The sequence below is a fragment of the Bombina bombina genome, chromosome 4, assembly GCF_027579735.1.
Source record: "Bombina bombina isolate aBomBom1 chromosome 4, aBomBom1.pri, whole genome shotgun sequence".
In the NCBI taxonomy this organism is placed as follows: Eukaryota; Metazoa; Chordata; class Amphibia; order Anura; family Bombinatoridae; genus Bombina; species Bombina bombina.
The window spans coordinates 702,909,326-702,926,126 of record NC_069502.1 but is presented as its reverse complement, the minus strand read 5'-3'; the positions used below and the strand labels follow the sequence as shown (position 1 = coordinate 702,926,126).

At 41.8% G+C, this 16,801-nt stretch overlaps 1 protein-coding gene across 1 annotated transcript in view; it reads left to right on the top strand.

Moving 5' to 3' along the window:
• Nucleotides 1-16,801, top strand: part of PEX7 (peroxisomal biogenesis factor 7) — a 778,079-nt gene that overhangs the window by 148,909 nt on the left and 612,369 nt on the right. The window contains exon 4 of the mRNA XM_053710885.1: nt 10,783-10,860. Within this exon, the coding sequence (XP_053566860.1) occupies nt 10,783-10,860 (78 nt within the window). The remainder of the gene's footprint in view (nt 1-10,782; nt 10,861-16,801) is intronic.

The window sequence follows — 16,801 nt, the reverse complement described above, 5'->3', positions numbered from 1 at the left end:
CAAGTACATCAGAGACGCCCATAGCAATTACTTTACAGGACATGGCTACAATCATGAATAATACCCTGTCAGAAGTATTATCTAGATTGCCAGAATTGAGAGGCAAGCGCGATAGCTCTGGGATTAGGAGAGATGCAGAGTGCGCTGGTGCTGTAAGAGCCATGTCTGATACTGCGTCACAGTTTGCAGAACATGAGGACGGAGAGCTTCATTCTGTGGGTGACGGATTTGATCCGGGGAAACCTGATTCAGAGATCTCTAATTTTAAATTTAAGCTTGAGAACCTCCGTGTATTGCTTGGGGAGGTTTTAGCTGCTCTGAACGACTGTAACACAGTTGCAATTCCAGAGAAATTGTGTAGGCTGGATAGATACTATGCGGTGCCGGTGTGTACTGATGTTTTCCCTATACCTAAAAGGCTTACAGAAATTATTAGCAAGGAGTGGGATAGACCCAGTGTGCCCTTTTCCCCACCTCCTATATTTAGAAAAATGTTTCCAATAGACGCCACTACACGGGACTTATGGCAGACGGTCCCTAAGGTGGAGGGAGCAGTTTCTACTTTAGCAAAGCGTACCACTATCCCGGTTGAGGATAGTTGTGCTTTTTCGGATCCAATGGATACAAAATTAGAAGGTTACCTTAAGAAAATGTTTGTTCAACAAGGTTTTATCCTGCAGCCCCTTGCATGCATTGCGCCTGTCACTGCTGCTGCGGCATTCTGGTTTGAGTCTCTGGAAGAGGCCATTCACACAGCTCCATTGGATGAAATTATGGACAAGCTTAAATCACTTAAGCTAGCTAACTCATTTGTTTCTGATGCCATTGTACATTTGACTAAACTAACGGCTAAGAACTCCGGATTCGCCATCCAGGCGCGGAGGGCGCTATGGCTTAAATCCTGGTCAGCTGACGTGACTTCTAAATCTAAATTACTTAATATTCCTTTCAAGGGGCAGACCTTATTCGGGCCCGGCTTGAAGGAAATTATTGCTGACATTACTGGAGGTAAGGGGCATACCCTTCCTCAGGACAGGGCCAAATCAAAGGCCAAACAGTCTAATTTTCGTTCCTTTCGAAATTTCAAGGCAGGAGCAGCATCAACTTCCTCCGCTCCAAAACAGGAAGGAACTGTTGCTCATTTCAGACAGGCCTGGAAACCTAACCAGTCCTGAAACAAGGGCAAGCAGGCCAGAAAACCTGCTGCTGCCCCCAAGACAGCATGAAGGAATGGCCCCCTATCCGGAAACGGATCTAGTGGGGGGCAGACTTTCTCTCTTCGCCCAGGTGTGGGCAAGAGATGTCCAGGATCCCTGGGTGTTGGAGATCATATCTCAGGGATATCTTCTGGACTTCAAGGCTTCTCCTCCTCAAGGGAGATTTCATCTTTCAAGGTTATCAGAAAAACAGATAAAGAAAGAGGCATTCCTACGCTGTGTACAAGACCTCCTAGTAATGGGGGTGATCTACCCAGTTCCGCGGACGGAACAAGGACAGGGATTTTATTAAAATCTGTTCGTGGTTCCCAAGAAAGAGGGTACCTTCAGACCAATTTTAGACCTAAAGATCTTAAACAAATTCCTAAGAGTTCCATCATTCAAAATAGAAACTATTCGGACCATCCTGCCCATGATCCAAGAGGGTCAGTACATGACCACAGTGGACTTAAAGGATGCCTACCTTCACATACCGATTCACAAAGATCATTATCGGTTCCTAAGATTTGCCTTTCTAGACAGGCATCACCAATTTGTAGCTCTCCCCTTCGGGTTGGCTACGGCCCCGAGAATCTTTACAAAGGTTCTGGGCTCACTCCTCACGGTTCTAAGACCGCGAGGCATAGCGGTGGCTCCGTATCTAGACGACATCCTGATACAGGCGTCAAGCTTTCAAATTGCCAAGTCTCGTACAGAGATAGTTCTGGCATTTCTGAGGTCGCATGGGTGGAAGGTGAACGTGGAAAAGAGTTCTCTATCACCACTCACACGAGTCTCCTTCCTAGGGACTCTGATAGATTCTGTAGAAATTAAAATTTACCTAACGGAGGCCAGGTTATCAAAACTTTTAAATGCTTGCCGTGTCCTTCACTCCGTTCCACGCCCGTCAGTGGCTCAGTGCATGGAAGTAATCGGCTTAATGGTAGCGGCAATGGACATAGTGCCATTTGTGCGCCTGCATCTCAGACCGCTGCAATTGTGCATGCTAGGTCAGTGGAATGGGGATTACTCAGATTTGTCCCCCCTACTAAATCTGGATCAAGAGACCAGAGATTCTCTTCTCTGGTGGCTATCTCGGGTCCATCTGTCCAAGGGTATGACCTTTCGCAGGCCAGATTGGACGATTGTAACAACAGATGCCAGCCTTCTAGGCTGGGGCGCAGTCTGGAATTCCCTGAAGACTCAGGGATCGTGGACTCAGGAGGAGAAACTCCTCCCAATAAATATTCTGGAGTTAAGAGCAATATTCAATGCTCTTCTAGCTTGGCCTCAGTTAGCAACACTGAGGTTCATCAGATTTCAGTCGGACAACATCACGACTGTGGCTTACATCAACCATCAAGGGGGAACCAGGAGCTCCCTAGCGATGTTAGAAGTCTCCAAGATAATTCGCTGGGCAGAGTCTCACTCTTGCCACTTGTAAGCGATCCACATCCCAGGCGTGGAGAACTGGGAGGTGGACTTTCTAAGTCGTCAGACTTTTCATCCGGGGGAGTGGGAACTCCATCCGGAGGTGTTTGCTCAACTGGTCCATCGTTGGGGCAAACCAGAACTGGATCTCATGGCATCTCGCCAGAACGCCAAACTTCCTCGTTACGGATCCAGGTCCAGGGACCCGGGAGCGACGCTGATAGATGCTCTAGCAGCTCCTTGGTCCTTCAACATGGCTTATGTGTTTCCACCGTTTCCTCTGCTGCCTCGACTGATTGCCAAGGTCAAACAGGAGAGAGCATCGGTGATTCTGATAGCGCCTGCGTGGCCACGCAGGACCTGGTATGCAGACCTAGTGGACATGTCGTCCTGTCCACCATGGACTCTACCCCTGAGACAAGACCTTCTAATACAGGGTCCTTTCAATCATCCAAATCTAATTTCTCTGAGACTGACTGCATGGAGATTGAACGCTTGATCCTATCAAAGCGTGGTTTCTCTGAGTCAGTTATTGATACCTTAATACAGGCACGAAAGCCTGTTACCAGGACAATCTACCATAAGATATGGCGTAAATACCTGTATTGGTGCGAATCCAAAGGTTACTCATGGAGTAAGGTTAGGATTCCTAGGATATTGTCTTTTCTCCAAGAGGGTTTGGAAAAAGGCTTATCTGCTAGTTCGTTAAAGGGACAGATTTCTGCTCTGTCTATTCTTTTGCACAAGCGTCTGGCAGAAGTTCCAGACGTCCAGGCTTTTTGTCAGGCTTTGGCTAGGATTAAGCCTGTGTTTAAAACTGTTGCTCCTCCGTGGAGCTTAAACTTGGTTCTTAAGGTTCTTCAAGGAGTTCCGTTTGAACCCCTTCATTCCATTGATATTAAACTTTTATCTTGGAAAGTTCTGTTTTTGATGGCTATTTCCTCAGCTCGAAGAGTCTTGGAGTTATCTGCCTTACATTGTGATTCTCCTTATCTGATTTTCCATTCAGACAAGGTAGTTCTGCGTACTAAACCTGGGTTTTTACCTAAGGTGGTTTCTAACAGGAATATCAATCAAGAGATTGTTGTCCCATCATTGTGCCCTAATCCTTCTTCAAAGAAGGAACGTGTCTTGCATAATCTGGACGTAGTCCGTGCCTTGAAGTTCTACTTGCAGGCAACTAAAGATTTTCGTCAAACATCTGCCCTGTTTGTCGTTTATTCTGGACAGAGGAGAGGTCAAAAAGCTTCGGCGACCTCTCTCTCCTTTTGGCTTCGAAGCATAATACGCTTAGCCTATGAGACTGCTGGACAGCAGCCCCCTGAAAGGATTACAGCTCATTCTACTAGAGCTGTGGCTTCCACCTGGACCTTTAAGAATGAGGCCTCTGTTGAACAGATTTGCAAGGCTGCGACTTGGTCTTCGCTTCACACTTTTTCAAAATTTTACAAATTTGACACACTTGCTTCTTCGGAGGCTGTTTTTGGGAGAAAGGTTCTACAGGCAGTGGTTCCTTCCGTTTAAGTTCCTGCCTTGTCCCTCCCATCATCCGTGTACTTAAGCTTTGGTATTAGTATCCCACAAGTAATGGATGATCCGTGGACTGGATACGCTTAACAAGAGAAAACATAATTTATGCTTACCTGATAAATTTATTTCTCTTGTAGTGTATCCAGTCCACGGCCCGCCCTGTCTTTTTAAGGCAGGTCTAAATTTTAATTAAACTACAGTAACCACTGCACCCTATGGTTTCTCCTTTCTTGTCTTGTTTCGGTCGAATGACTGGATATGACATGTGAGGGGAGGAGCTATATAGCAGCTCTGCTGTGGGTGATCCTCTTGCAACTTCCTGTTGGGAAGGGAATATATCCCACAAGTAATGGATGATCCGTGGACTGGATACACTACAAGAGAAATAAATTTATCAGGTAAGCATAAATTATGTTTTTGTTTGTATCCTTGATGTCAGTCTGATTAGCGATGCTGCGAAAGGGCGAGACTGATAATTAACCCTTTATTCAGAAGACTGAAAGGAATTTTATGTGTGTATTAGTTCCTTTGTCTTAAGGAATTTTTTAATATGGTTACAATAAAATTTCACTTTTTAATGTTTTTTTTTTCTTCATTAACTCCACAATCTATATACTGTTTATTTAATTCTGTGCTCAATTTAGCATAGTGGAGATACCTGTTCCCATAAATTTTTGGTTTCAATGCAGTGATCTGAAGGAGAGTTGCTGCACATGTGCAAACAGGTCAGTAAACGAAAAAACAAAAATGAATGTTTCAGCTTACCCTATCCAGCACTAGACCATATACCTTAATTTAAGACAAAACCAGTAAGTTACCAGGGGCAAATAAGATTCAGTGAGGCAGCATTTATATGAAAACACCAGAATTTATTGGTAAATGGTAGCTAAAAAAAATACCTCTTCAGCACTAAAATTATATAAATATACAAATTAATGCCAAAAAATCCAAAAGTCATTTAGAAGGGTAAATGTCGCTAGAAACAATGTTACAGAGGATCGTAAGCACGGACTTTGCAGGATTATCGTGTTAAGTGTATTTGCTGTAAACTTGTGGTATCTGTTCCTCCAGCTGTTGTTTGTAATGAATGCCATGACAAACTTGTAAATGCAGATAAGATTTCCTTTAGTAATGTTACATTACCTGTTGTTGTTCCATCAACATCTAATACTCAGAGTGTTCCTGTTAACATAAGAGATTTTATTTCTAAATCCATTAAGAAGGCTATGTCTGTTATTCCTCCTTCTAGTAAACGTAAAAGGTCTTTTAAAACCTCATTTTTCAGGTGAATTTTTAAATGAACATCATCATTCTGATAATGATTCCTCTGGTTCAGAGGATTCTGTTTCAGAGGTTGATGCTGATAAATCTTCATATTTGTTCAAAATGGAATTTATTCGTTCTTTACTTAAAGAAGTCTTAATTGCATTAGAAACAGAGGATTCTGGTCCTCTTGATACTAAATCTAAACGTTTAAATAAGGTTTTTAAATCTCCTGTAGTTATTCCAGAAGTTTTTCCTGTCCCTGATGCTATTTCTGAAGTAATCTCCAGGGAATGGAATAATTTGGGTAATTAATTTACTCCTTCTAAACGTTTTAAGCAATTATATCCTGTGCCATCTGACAGATTAGAGTTTTGGGACAAAATCCCTAAGGTTGATGGGGCTATCTCTACTCTTGCTAAGCGTACTACTATTCCTACGGCAGATAGTACTTCCTTTAAGGATCCTTTAGATAGGAAAATTTAATCCTTTCTAAGAAAAGCTTACTTATGTTCAGGTAATCTTCTTAGACCTGCTATATCTTTAGCGGATGTTGCTGCAGCTTCAACTTTTTGGTTAGAAGCTTTAGCGCAACAAGTAACAGATCATAATTCTCATAGCATTGTTAATCTTCTTCAACATGCTAATAATTTTATTTGTGATGCCATCTTTGATATCATTAGGGTTGATGTCAGGTATATGTCTCTAGCTATTTTAGCTAGAAGAGCTTTATGGCTTAAAACTTGGAATGCTGATATGTCTTCTAAGTCAACTTTGCTTTCCCTTTCTTTCCAGGGTAATAAATTATTTGGTTCCCAGTTGGATTCTATTATTTCAACTGTTACTGGAGGGAAAGGAACTTTTTTACCACAGGATAAAAAATCGAAAGGTAAATTTAGGTCTAATAATCGTTTTCGTTCCTTTCGTCACAATAAGGAACAAAAGCCTGATCCTTCCCCTACAGGAGCGGTATCAGTTTGGAAACCATCTCCAGTCTGGAATAAATCCAAGCCTTTTAGAAAGCCAAAGCCACATGCAGGTGCGGCCCTCATTCCAGCCCAGCTGGTAGGGGGCAGATTACGATTTTTCAAAGAAATTTGGATCAATTCAATTCACAATCTTTGGATTCAGAACATTGTTTCAGAAGGGTACAGAATAGGCTTCAAGATAAGGCCTCCTGCAAGAAGATTTTTTTCTTTCCCGTGTCCCAGTAAATCCAGTGAAGGCTCAAGCATTTCTGAAATGTGTTTCAGATCTAGAGTTGGCTGGACTAATTATGCCAGTTCCAGTTCTGGAACAAGGGCTGGGGTTTTACTCAAATCTCTTCATTGTACCAAAGAAGGAGAATTCCTTCAGACCAGTTCTGGATTTAAAAATATTGAATCATTATGTAAGGATACCAACATTCAAAATGGTAACTATAAGGACTATTCTGCCTTTTGTTCAGCAAGGGCATTATATGTCCACAATAAATTTACAGGATGCATATCTGCATATTCCGATTCATCCAGATCACTATCAGTTTCTGAGATTCTCTTTCCTAGACAAGCATTACCAGTTTGTGGCTCTGCCGTTTGGCCTAGCAACAGCTCCAATGATTTTTACAAAGGTTCTCGGTGCCCTTCTGTCTGTAATCAGAGAAAAGGGTATTGTGGTATTTCCTTATTTGGACGATATCTTGGTACTTGCTCAGTCTTCACATTTAGCAGAATCTCATACGAATCGACTTGTATTGTTTCTTCGAGATCATGGTTGGAGGATCAATTTACCGAAAAGTTCATTGATTCCTCAGACAAGGGTAACCTTTTTAGGTTTCCAGATAGATTCAGTGTCCATGTCTGACAGACAAGAGACGTCTAAAATTGGTTTCAACTTGTCGAAACCTTCAGTCTCAATCATTCCCTTCGGTAGCCTTATGCATGGAAATTCTAGGTCTTATGACTGCTGCATCGGACGCGATCCCCTTTGCTCGTTTTCACATGCGACCTCTTCAGCTTTGTATGCTGAACCAGTGGTGCAGGGATTATACAAAGATATTGCAATTGATATCTTTAAAACCGATTGTACGACACTCTCTGACGTGGTGGACAGATCACTATCGTTTAGTTCAGGGGGCTTCTTTTGTTCTTCCAACCTGGACTGTGATTTCAACAGATGCAAGTCTGACAGGTTGGGGAGCTGTTTGGGGGTCTCTGACAGCACAAGGGGTTTGGGAATCTCAGGAGGTGAGATTACCAATCAATATTTTGGAACTCCGTGCAATTTTCAGAGCTCTTCAGTCGTGGCCTCTTCTAAAGAGAGAGTCGTTAATTTGTTTTCAGACTGACAATGTCACAACTGTGGCATATATCAATCATCAAGGAGGGACTCACAGTCCTCTGGCTATGAAAGAAGTATCTCGAATACTGGTATGGGCGGAATCCAGCTCCTGTCTAATTTCTGCGGTTCATATCCCAGGTTTAGACAATTGGGAAGCGGATTATCTCAGTCGCCAAACGTTACATCCGGGAGAATGGTCTCTTCACCCAGAGGTATTTCTTCAGATTGTTCAAATGTGGGGACTTACAGAAATTGATCTGATGGCTTCTCATCTAAACAAGAAGCTTCCCAGGTATCTGTCCAGATCCAGGGATCCTCAGGCGGAAGCAGTGGATGCATTGTCACTTCCTTGGAAGTATCATCCTGCCTATATCTTTCCGCCTCTAGTTCTTCTTCCAAGAGTAATTTCCAAGATTCTGAAGTAATGCTCGTTTGTTCTGCTGGTGGCTCCAGCATGGCCTCACAGGTTTTGGTATGCGGATCTCATCCGGATGGCCACTTGCCAACCGTGGACTCTTCCGTTAAGACCAGACCTTCTGCCGCAAGGTTTTTTTTTCCATCAGGATCTCAAATCCTTAAATTTGAAGGTATGAAGATTGAACGCTTGATTCTCAGTCAAAGAGGTTTCTCTGACCCTGTGATTAATACTATGTTTCAGGCTCGTAAATCTGTATCTAGGAAGATTTATTATCGAGTCTGGAAGATTTACATTTCTTGGTGTCTTTCTCATCATTTTTCCTGGCATTCTTTTAGAATTCCGAGAATTTTACAGTTTCTTCAGGATGGTTTGGATAAAGGTTTGTCTGCAAGTTCCTTGAAAGGACAAATCTCTGCTCTTTCTGTTCTTTTTCACAGAAAGATTGCTAATCTTCCTGATATTCATTGTTTTGTACAAGCTTTGGTTCATATAAAACCTGTTATTAAGTCAATTTCTCCTCCTTGGAGTTTGAATTTGGTTCTGGGGGCTCTTCAAGCTCCTCCGTTTGAACCTATGCATTCACTGGACATTAAATTACTTTCTTGGAAAGTTTTGTTTCTTTTGGCCATCTCTTCGGCTAGAAGAGTTTCTGAATTATCTGCTCTTTCTTGTGAGTCTCCTTTTCTGATTTTTCATCAGGATAAGGCGGTGTTGCGAACTTCTTTTAAATTTTTACCTAAGGTTGTGAATTCTAACAACATTAGTAGAAAAATTGTGGTTCCTTCATTGTGTCCTAATCCTAAGAATTCTAAGGAGAGATCATTGCATTCTTTGGATGTAGTTAGAGCTTTGAAATATTATGTTGAAGCTACTAAGAATTTCCAAAAGACTTCTAGTCTATTTGTTATCTTTTCCGGTTCTAGGAAAGGTCAGAAGGCCTCTACCATTTCTTTGGCGTCTTGGTTGAAATCTTTAATTCATCATGCTTATGTCGAGTCGGGTAAAACTCCGCCTCAAAGGATTACAGCTCATTCTACTAGGTCAGTTTCTACTTCCTGGGCGTTTAGGAATGAAGCTTCGGTTGATCAGATTTGCAAAGCAGCAACTTGGTCTTCTTTGCATACTTTTACTAAATTCTACCATTTTGATGTGTTTTCTTCTTCTGAAGCAGTTTTTGGTAGAAAAGTTCTTCAGGCAGCTTTTTCAGTTTGATTCTTCTGCTTATAATTTCAGTTTTTTTCATTATAAGATTTAAACTTTATTTTGGGTGTGGATTATTTTCAGCGGAATTGGCTGTCTTTATTTTATCCCTCCCTCTCTAGTGACTCTTGCGTGGACGATCCACATCTTGGGTATTCATTATCCCATACGTCACTAGCTCATGGACTCTTGCTAATTACATGAAAGAAAACATAATTTATGTAAGAACTTACCTGATAAATTCATTTCTTTCATATTAGCAAGAGTCCATGAGGCCCACCCTTTTTGTGGTGGTTATGATTTTTTTGTATAAAGCACAATTATTCCAATTCCTTATTTTTTATGCTTTCGCACTTTTGTCTTATCACCCCACTTCTTGGCTATGCGTTAAACTGATTTGTGGGTGTGGTGAGGGGTGTATTTATAGGCATTTTGAGGTTTGGGAAACTTTGCCCCTCCTGGTAGGAATGTATATCCCATACGTCACTAGCTCATGGACTCTTGCTAATATGAAAGAAATGAATTTATCAGGTAAGTTCTTACATAAATTATGTTTTTTCCCAGTAACTTCCTGTTTTTTCCCATTATGTTAAGGAATATGGCTGGATAGACTAATCTGAAATCTTAAGTTTTTTTTGTTTCCTTTATTAAATTATTTTTTTATTTATGTATTTACTATTCAGTGGTACAAAAAAATTGTGGTCCACTTGGTATGAAAATGTAGAAAAAGCCTTAGTTACTCATCCACTGCAGATTTTTTTTTATACTAGTCCAGAACTATATTTTTAGTTCTAATTATAACCTATTATATAGAGTCCTCAATTTACTATCCCTGCTTCGAGACATGTCTAGAAATAACTATTTAAAGGAACACCAAAGTCAAAATGAAGCTTTTATGTTTGAGATAGAGCATGCAATTGACTAATGCACTTACCTATTCCCTTCCATCATCAAAATACGCAGTATTTTTATATACACACTTTCTGAGGCACCAGCTCCTAATGAGCATGTGCAAGAATACACAGTATATATGTGTATGCAGTTTGTGATTGGCTGATGGCTGTCACATGATGTAGGGGGAAGGAAAATTGACCTACCTTTTTGAATTTTGTCAGAAAAAAATCTCCTACAGGTACTGAACTGTAATTCAGACTGTGCTTTTGCATTTTCTTTGTATGCATTTGTTGATTATGCAATTCTACCGTGTATAATGGTCCCTTAAGCTTTGGTTACAGATTATTATTTCCGGATTTAAATTTAGACAGGATTAAAAAGAGTAACATTTGCTTGAGTTCCATTCCATTGGAAAATCACAATCTGTTTCTAAAAAAAAAAAAAAAGTACAGCACATATATACTGTAAAACAAATATATTTGAGGGAAAATGTGTACATTGCTACATGACTGTTTTCTTTGTTTTTTTTAGGTTTACAGTGTCGATTGGAGCCAAACCAGAGGAGAGCAGCTGTTAGTATCTGGTTCATGGGATCACACAGCAAAACTGGTAAGTAAATATACAAGCAAAAAACTAAATGTGCATAATACATGAATTATAAGTCAGCTGGTGTTGATATTGTATTCTTGTAATACAATGTGGCCGTCTCTACCTGTATTTGTTTTTATTAATTACTTGTGTTGGTGTTAGGAATATTAACCCCTTAACGACCGAGGACGTGCAGGGTACGTCCTCAGAAAAAAGGCAGTTAACGCCTGAGAACGTACCCTGCACGTCCTCGGTGTGGAAAGCAGCTGGAAGCGATCCTGCTCGCTTCCAGCTGCTTTCCGGTTATTGCAGTGATGCCTCGATATGGAGGCATCCTGCAATAACCTTTCACGGCCATCCGATGCATAGAGAGCCACTCTGCGGCCCTCTCTGCACCGGACATCGATGGCCGGTATCGTTGGTGGGTGGGAGCCGGTGTGGGAGGTGGGTGGCGGCCATCGATGGCCCTGGTCATGTGGAGGGGGGCGGGATCGTGGGCGGGTAAGCCCGGGGGCGCGCGCAGGCGCGCGCACGTGCACGAGGGGGCGGGCGCGTGCACGGGGAGGGAGCGGGTGGGAACCGCTACACTATGGAAAAAATGTGTCCCAAAACAATAAAAGTGGGACAAAATTTAAATAAATAAAAAAGCCCTTAGGTGTGATTTAGGTGGTGGGGGTTGGTCCGTGGGGGGGGGGGGGGGAAATTGAGCTACACTACAGAATATTTTTAAAAAAAAATAAACATTTGATTGTTCAAAATGGGTACTGGCAGACAGCTGCCAGTACCCAAGATGGCCCCCAATAAGGCTTAGAGGGAGGCTTAGAGAGCTGTGTTGGGGGGGATCAGGGAGGTTGGGGGTTAAGGGGGGGATCCTAAACACAGCATATGTAAATATGCTTTTTTTTTTTTTTCTCTTAAAAAAAAAAACCACTTTTATTTTAGTACTGGCAGACTTTCTGCCAGTACTTAAGATGGCGGGGACAATTGTGGGGTGGGGGAGAGAAGGGAGCTGTTTGGGAGGGATCAGGGGGTGGGATGTGTCAGGTGGGAGGCTGATCTCTACACTAAAGCTAAAATTAACCCTGCAAGCTCCCTACAAACTACCTAATTAACCCCTTCACTGCTAGCCATATTACACGTGTGATGCGCAGCAGCATTTAGCGACTTTCTAATTACCATAAAGCAACGCCAAAGTCATATATGTCTGCTATTTCTGAACAAAGGGCATCCCAGAGAAGCATTTACAACCATTTGTGCCATAATTGCACAAGCTGTTTGTAAATAATTTCAGTGAGAAACCTAAAATTGTGAAAAAATTAACGTTTTTTTTTTACTTTGATCGCATTTGGCGGTGAAATGGTGGCATGAAATATACCAAAATGGGCCTAGATCAATACTTGGGGTTGTCTACTACACTACACTAAAGCTAAAATTAACCCTAGAAGCTCCCTACATGCTCCCTAATTAACCCCTTCAATGCTGGGCATAATACACGTATTGTGCGCAGTGGCATTTAGCAGCCTTCTAATTACCAAAAAGCAAAGCCAAAGCCATATATGTCTGCTATTTCTGAACAAAGGGGATCCCAGAGAAGCATTTACAACCATTTATTCTATAATTGCATAAGTTGTTTGTAAATAATTTCAGTGAGAAACCTAAAGTTTGTGAAAAAATTTGTGAAAAAGTGAACAATTTTTTTTATTTGATCGCATTTGGCGGTGAAATAGTGGCATGAAATATACCAAAATGGGCCTAGATCAATACTTTGGGATGTCTTCTAAAAAAAAATATATACATGTCAATAGATATTCAGGGATTCCTGAAAGATATTAGTGTCCCAATGTAACTAGCGCTAATTTTGGTGGTTTGGAAATAGCAAAGTGCTACTTGTATTTATGGCCCTATAACTTGCAAAAAAAGCAAAGAACATGTAAACATTGGGTATTTCTAAACTCAGGACAAAATTTAGAAACTATTTAGCATGGGTGTTTATTGGTGGTTGTAGATGTGTAACAGATTTTGGGGGTCAAAGTTAGAAAAAGTGTGTTTTTTTCCATTTTTCCTTCATATTTTATAATATTTTTTATAGTAAATTATAAGATATGATGAAAATAATGGTATCTTTTGAAAGTCCATTTAATGGCGAGAAAAACGGTATATAATATGTGTGGGTACAGTAAATGAGTAAGAGGAAAATTACAGCTAAACACAAACACCGCAAAAATGTAAAAATAGCCTTGGTCCCAAACGGACAGAAAATGGAAAAGTGCTGCGGTCATTAAGGGGTTAAACTCCCAAATGTTCTATCTGTCATCTTTATCCAGCAATTAGATTGCAGACTAGATCTACACATCACTTTCAATGGATGTGTAGTCAAGCAGCCACACAAAACAGGTTGCTAAATGCTTATAGTATGTGCTTAAACAACAGAAACACATATGATGTATAGATTTATGTGCACTTATTTTTCAGATAATTCTTTATGTAAAAAAAAAAAAAAGTGTAACGTTTAAGCTGTTCTCTTTTAAATGGATGTTCCAAATTGATTTAATCCTTCTACTCTAGCATAATTTACTGCTGTAAATTGCACAGTATTACTCATTAAAATACTAAATGCTAAATAGATGCTAGATAGAATAATGTATTCAAGGTAAAGCTGTGTTTTAATTTTTTTTATATTATTTGTTTATAAAAATAACAATAAAAAAAAAAAAATATGTATATAAAAAAAAAAGTTATGTTTTAGTCTCCATAAAGCAATGCCCGTCGCAATGTTGTAACCCATGTTTGCTTCTCTGCTGAAGCCATTCAGTGACAGCTATTATTAGAGTGTGCGACCAATAACTGTACATACAAAAGTGTTAAGTCTGGAGTCTACTTCTAAGAGGAACTGTAAAGCCTACAACTTTATTTGTTTATTTTTAACCATACGCTGTTGGCATTTAACATTTGTACAAGCATTTCTAGTCAAATGTTTGTGCAATGCCGCCCCCTGCAGATTTGCGTCCAATCGGCCACTAGCAGGGGGTGTCAATCATCCCGATCGTATCTGATCGGAATTATTGCTGTCTGCCGCCTCAGAGGTGGTTGGATAAGTTATGCTTATTAACATGTTTCCTGCGAGCCTGACGAAAATCTGCCCCATTAACTCTACTCTTTTAGCACAATAAATCTGTGGCGTAAAACTACTAAAATTAAGATTTAGGGTTTCCGGTGGGCGTGACTTCTGGATGGCAGCAACGGGTGTGAGCTCTGCTCCCAATCTACTCCAAAAAAGTTTTTTTTGCACCCCTTAGAGTAACCATCCAGACCCCACAATGTTATTTTCTTCTGGGAGACTTTCCATAGGTCATCGCCAGTGAAACTTGTTGATTGTGCGGGGCGCTCCATCTGCCCTGGCCCCCGGTTGGGAACATCGCGTCAATACACGTGGCCACGGACCCAAGCACTGAAGAGAAGTGTGGCGCCACAAAAAGGAACCCCGGATCTGCCTGTGACTCCGCTAAACTACAGTGGGGAAGCAGCGGTCACCCTATATCAGGCGACTTCATTGTCTCTATTGGCAAGCGGCTTGGGCGTTTGGTGGTGAGTGCACGGCTGGGCCCTTCACAAGGTAACCCGCTTGTTTGAATGGTGCTGCACCGGAGGAAAAATAACTATACCTCACACGACCCCCCCCCCCCCACATACTCTTCGGGCTGGAGGTTGGATAGGGCTGTAGCTGAGTGCCGGCCCTTGTATATATTAAGTCTACTGAATGTGTGCATAAAACCACGTGCACCATTTTAAAGAGCTGGAGGCCTTACTGCTCAGAGTGGGAACACCGGTGGGCCTGAACTGATACATATAGTACCTAAAGCTGCCTGAATAACACAACACCCTATCACTTACCACACATCGGCTGATAAGTACACAATTGCACCACACATTGGGAGCCCTTGTTATAGTGGGACTGTAATTTTTCTCTTGACTCAGACATTTGGAATTACCAATTAGCCCATTATATCCTGCCAGTGAATGCTAACCCCTGTGACTCAGGAGAACACTGTCTGTGTGGCCTCTTACACCTGGAAAACTACCTATCTAACCCTATAGGCTTGCTCATGAAAGTGGACAAATATTTTCAGAAACTCTCGCCTCCATTAAAAGAAAACATGAGCCACAAAGCGAAAACCACTGAAAGGAGGCAGAGGCACACTGCAGACCCACATATTGAAACTCACCAGGGTCTAGATTCTCTAGCTTCACCAGCCGGAGGCCATGCCTCATTACTGCAAGAGTTAAAATCTTTTTTTTTTACCTAAGATGGATTTGTTACAAACTGGAGTTGACACGCTAGCAACTGAGATCCTCCAATTCTCCTCTCGTCTTAATGTAGCAGAGACACGCATATCAGAGGTGGAAGATAGACAAGCAACCTCAGATACCTCTCTCTGACAGCTCCGTAAAGAGAACCAACATGTACAAGATTGCATAGATGATCTGGGAAACGGGAGCAGGCGTAATAACCTGCGCATAGTGGGGGTCTCGGGAACCAGTTAAGGGGAAGGATCTGCTGGAATTTACTGCCTTGACCTTTACTAGATTACTTGGACTCCAGATATTTTGCCTATTGATGTAGAGAGAGCCCATCGGGTAGGCCCTGAGCGTACCCTGGAACATGCCAAGATGAGACCAAGGCAGATTATTTTCAAATGCCTCAATTTCCAGGAGAAGATCAAAATCCTTAGAGCCTACAGAACACATAAATAGGTCATGTTCGAGGGCTCCAGATTGCTCCTGTTCCAGGACTACTCGGCTGAGGTTACTAAGCTAAGAAAATAATTTGCACCCTTCTGCTCCCGCCTGCACGAACAGGGCCGCCAGGTGGCGCTGCTGTTTCCTGCCAAACTGTGCTTCCACATGGCTTCGGGAATCAAGATTTTCCACTCACCCAAGGCTCTTCAGAGCTATCTTGCAACTGAGAAACGTCAGGCAGGCACCTGAATCTCTGTGGCTGCTGCCATCATGGTGGTGAAATTATCTAAATGTAGCCGTCTAAATGGCTAAAGAATTCTTAATATTTGACAGCTTTCTCTTCCTACATACCTGCCTATTGCCGTGGAAGTTAAGGACTGCCAAATTTTATAATCCAAATGTTTATGTATTGCTTGTTGTTTATTGTAAAGTTTAGTATTGTTGGGTGGGTGAGTGCTGCTTTGCTGGCCTCGTTTTTCCTCTCCTGGGGCCCTGGGCTGATCATAAATTATGCCCCCAGTTGGCCGCTGCCTCGCCAATGGGCCTCTCTTGCCTTATGCCTCGGGAGTTGTGAAATGAGTGGCAAAGGCTCTGCGTATATTCATTTTGTGCCCTACTCTCCCAAAACTTTTTTTAGTTTGTGTGTTGTTGGTTCTGAAGGATTGCTCTGCTCTATAAAGAATGTATGCTGCTTTAGTGTCACCATAGACAAAAGTATCGTACAGACTGCCTACTGGCTGCCTGGATTCCCCCATTGCTGGCGACAGTCTCTCGTTGGCCTCACTACGAATATTCAGGGATACAAGATAATATCTATCTGGCATAAAATCTACATGATGCCTGCCTTTTTACTGTGGAAGGAACCACTCCCCAATATAGCCTACGGGCCCTACTTCCACTGTTACTTACTCCTTTACATCTGGCTTCCCCAAACACAGAATAGGAGACTGTCAGATGATAGGTTATTTGTGTCTATGATGTGACTGTATAACATGTTTTTTTTCCAGGTACAGGGCTCATCTGGCCTAGTGACCGAGGTGCTTCTCTGCCCTTCCTCCTCTCTCGGTCCCTTCCCCCCTCCTCTCTCTGCTCCTCCCGGGACACGTAATTTTAGGGGTGCTCCTCTTTTGTCCCAGATAATGCCGGAATATGACGCTTCAATTACTTACCTGGAATGTTGGCGATGTCCACTCCTCCATAAAACGTAGGTCGATTTTAACACACA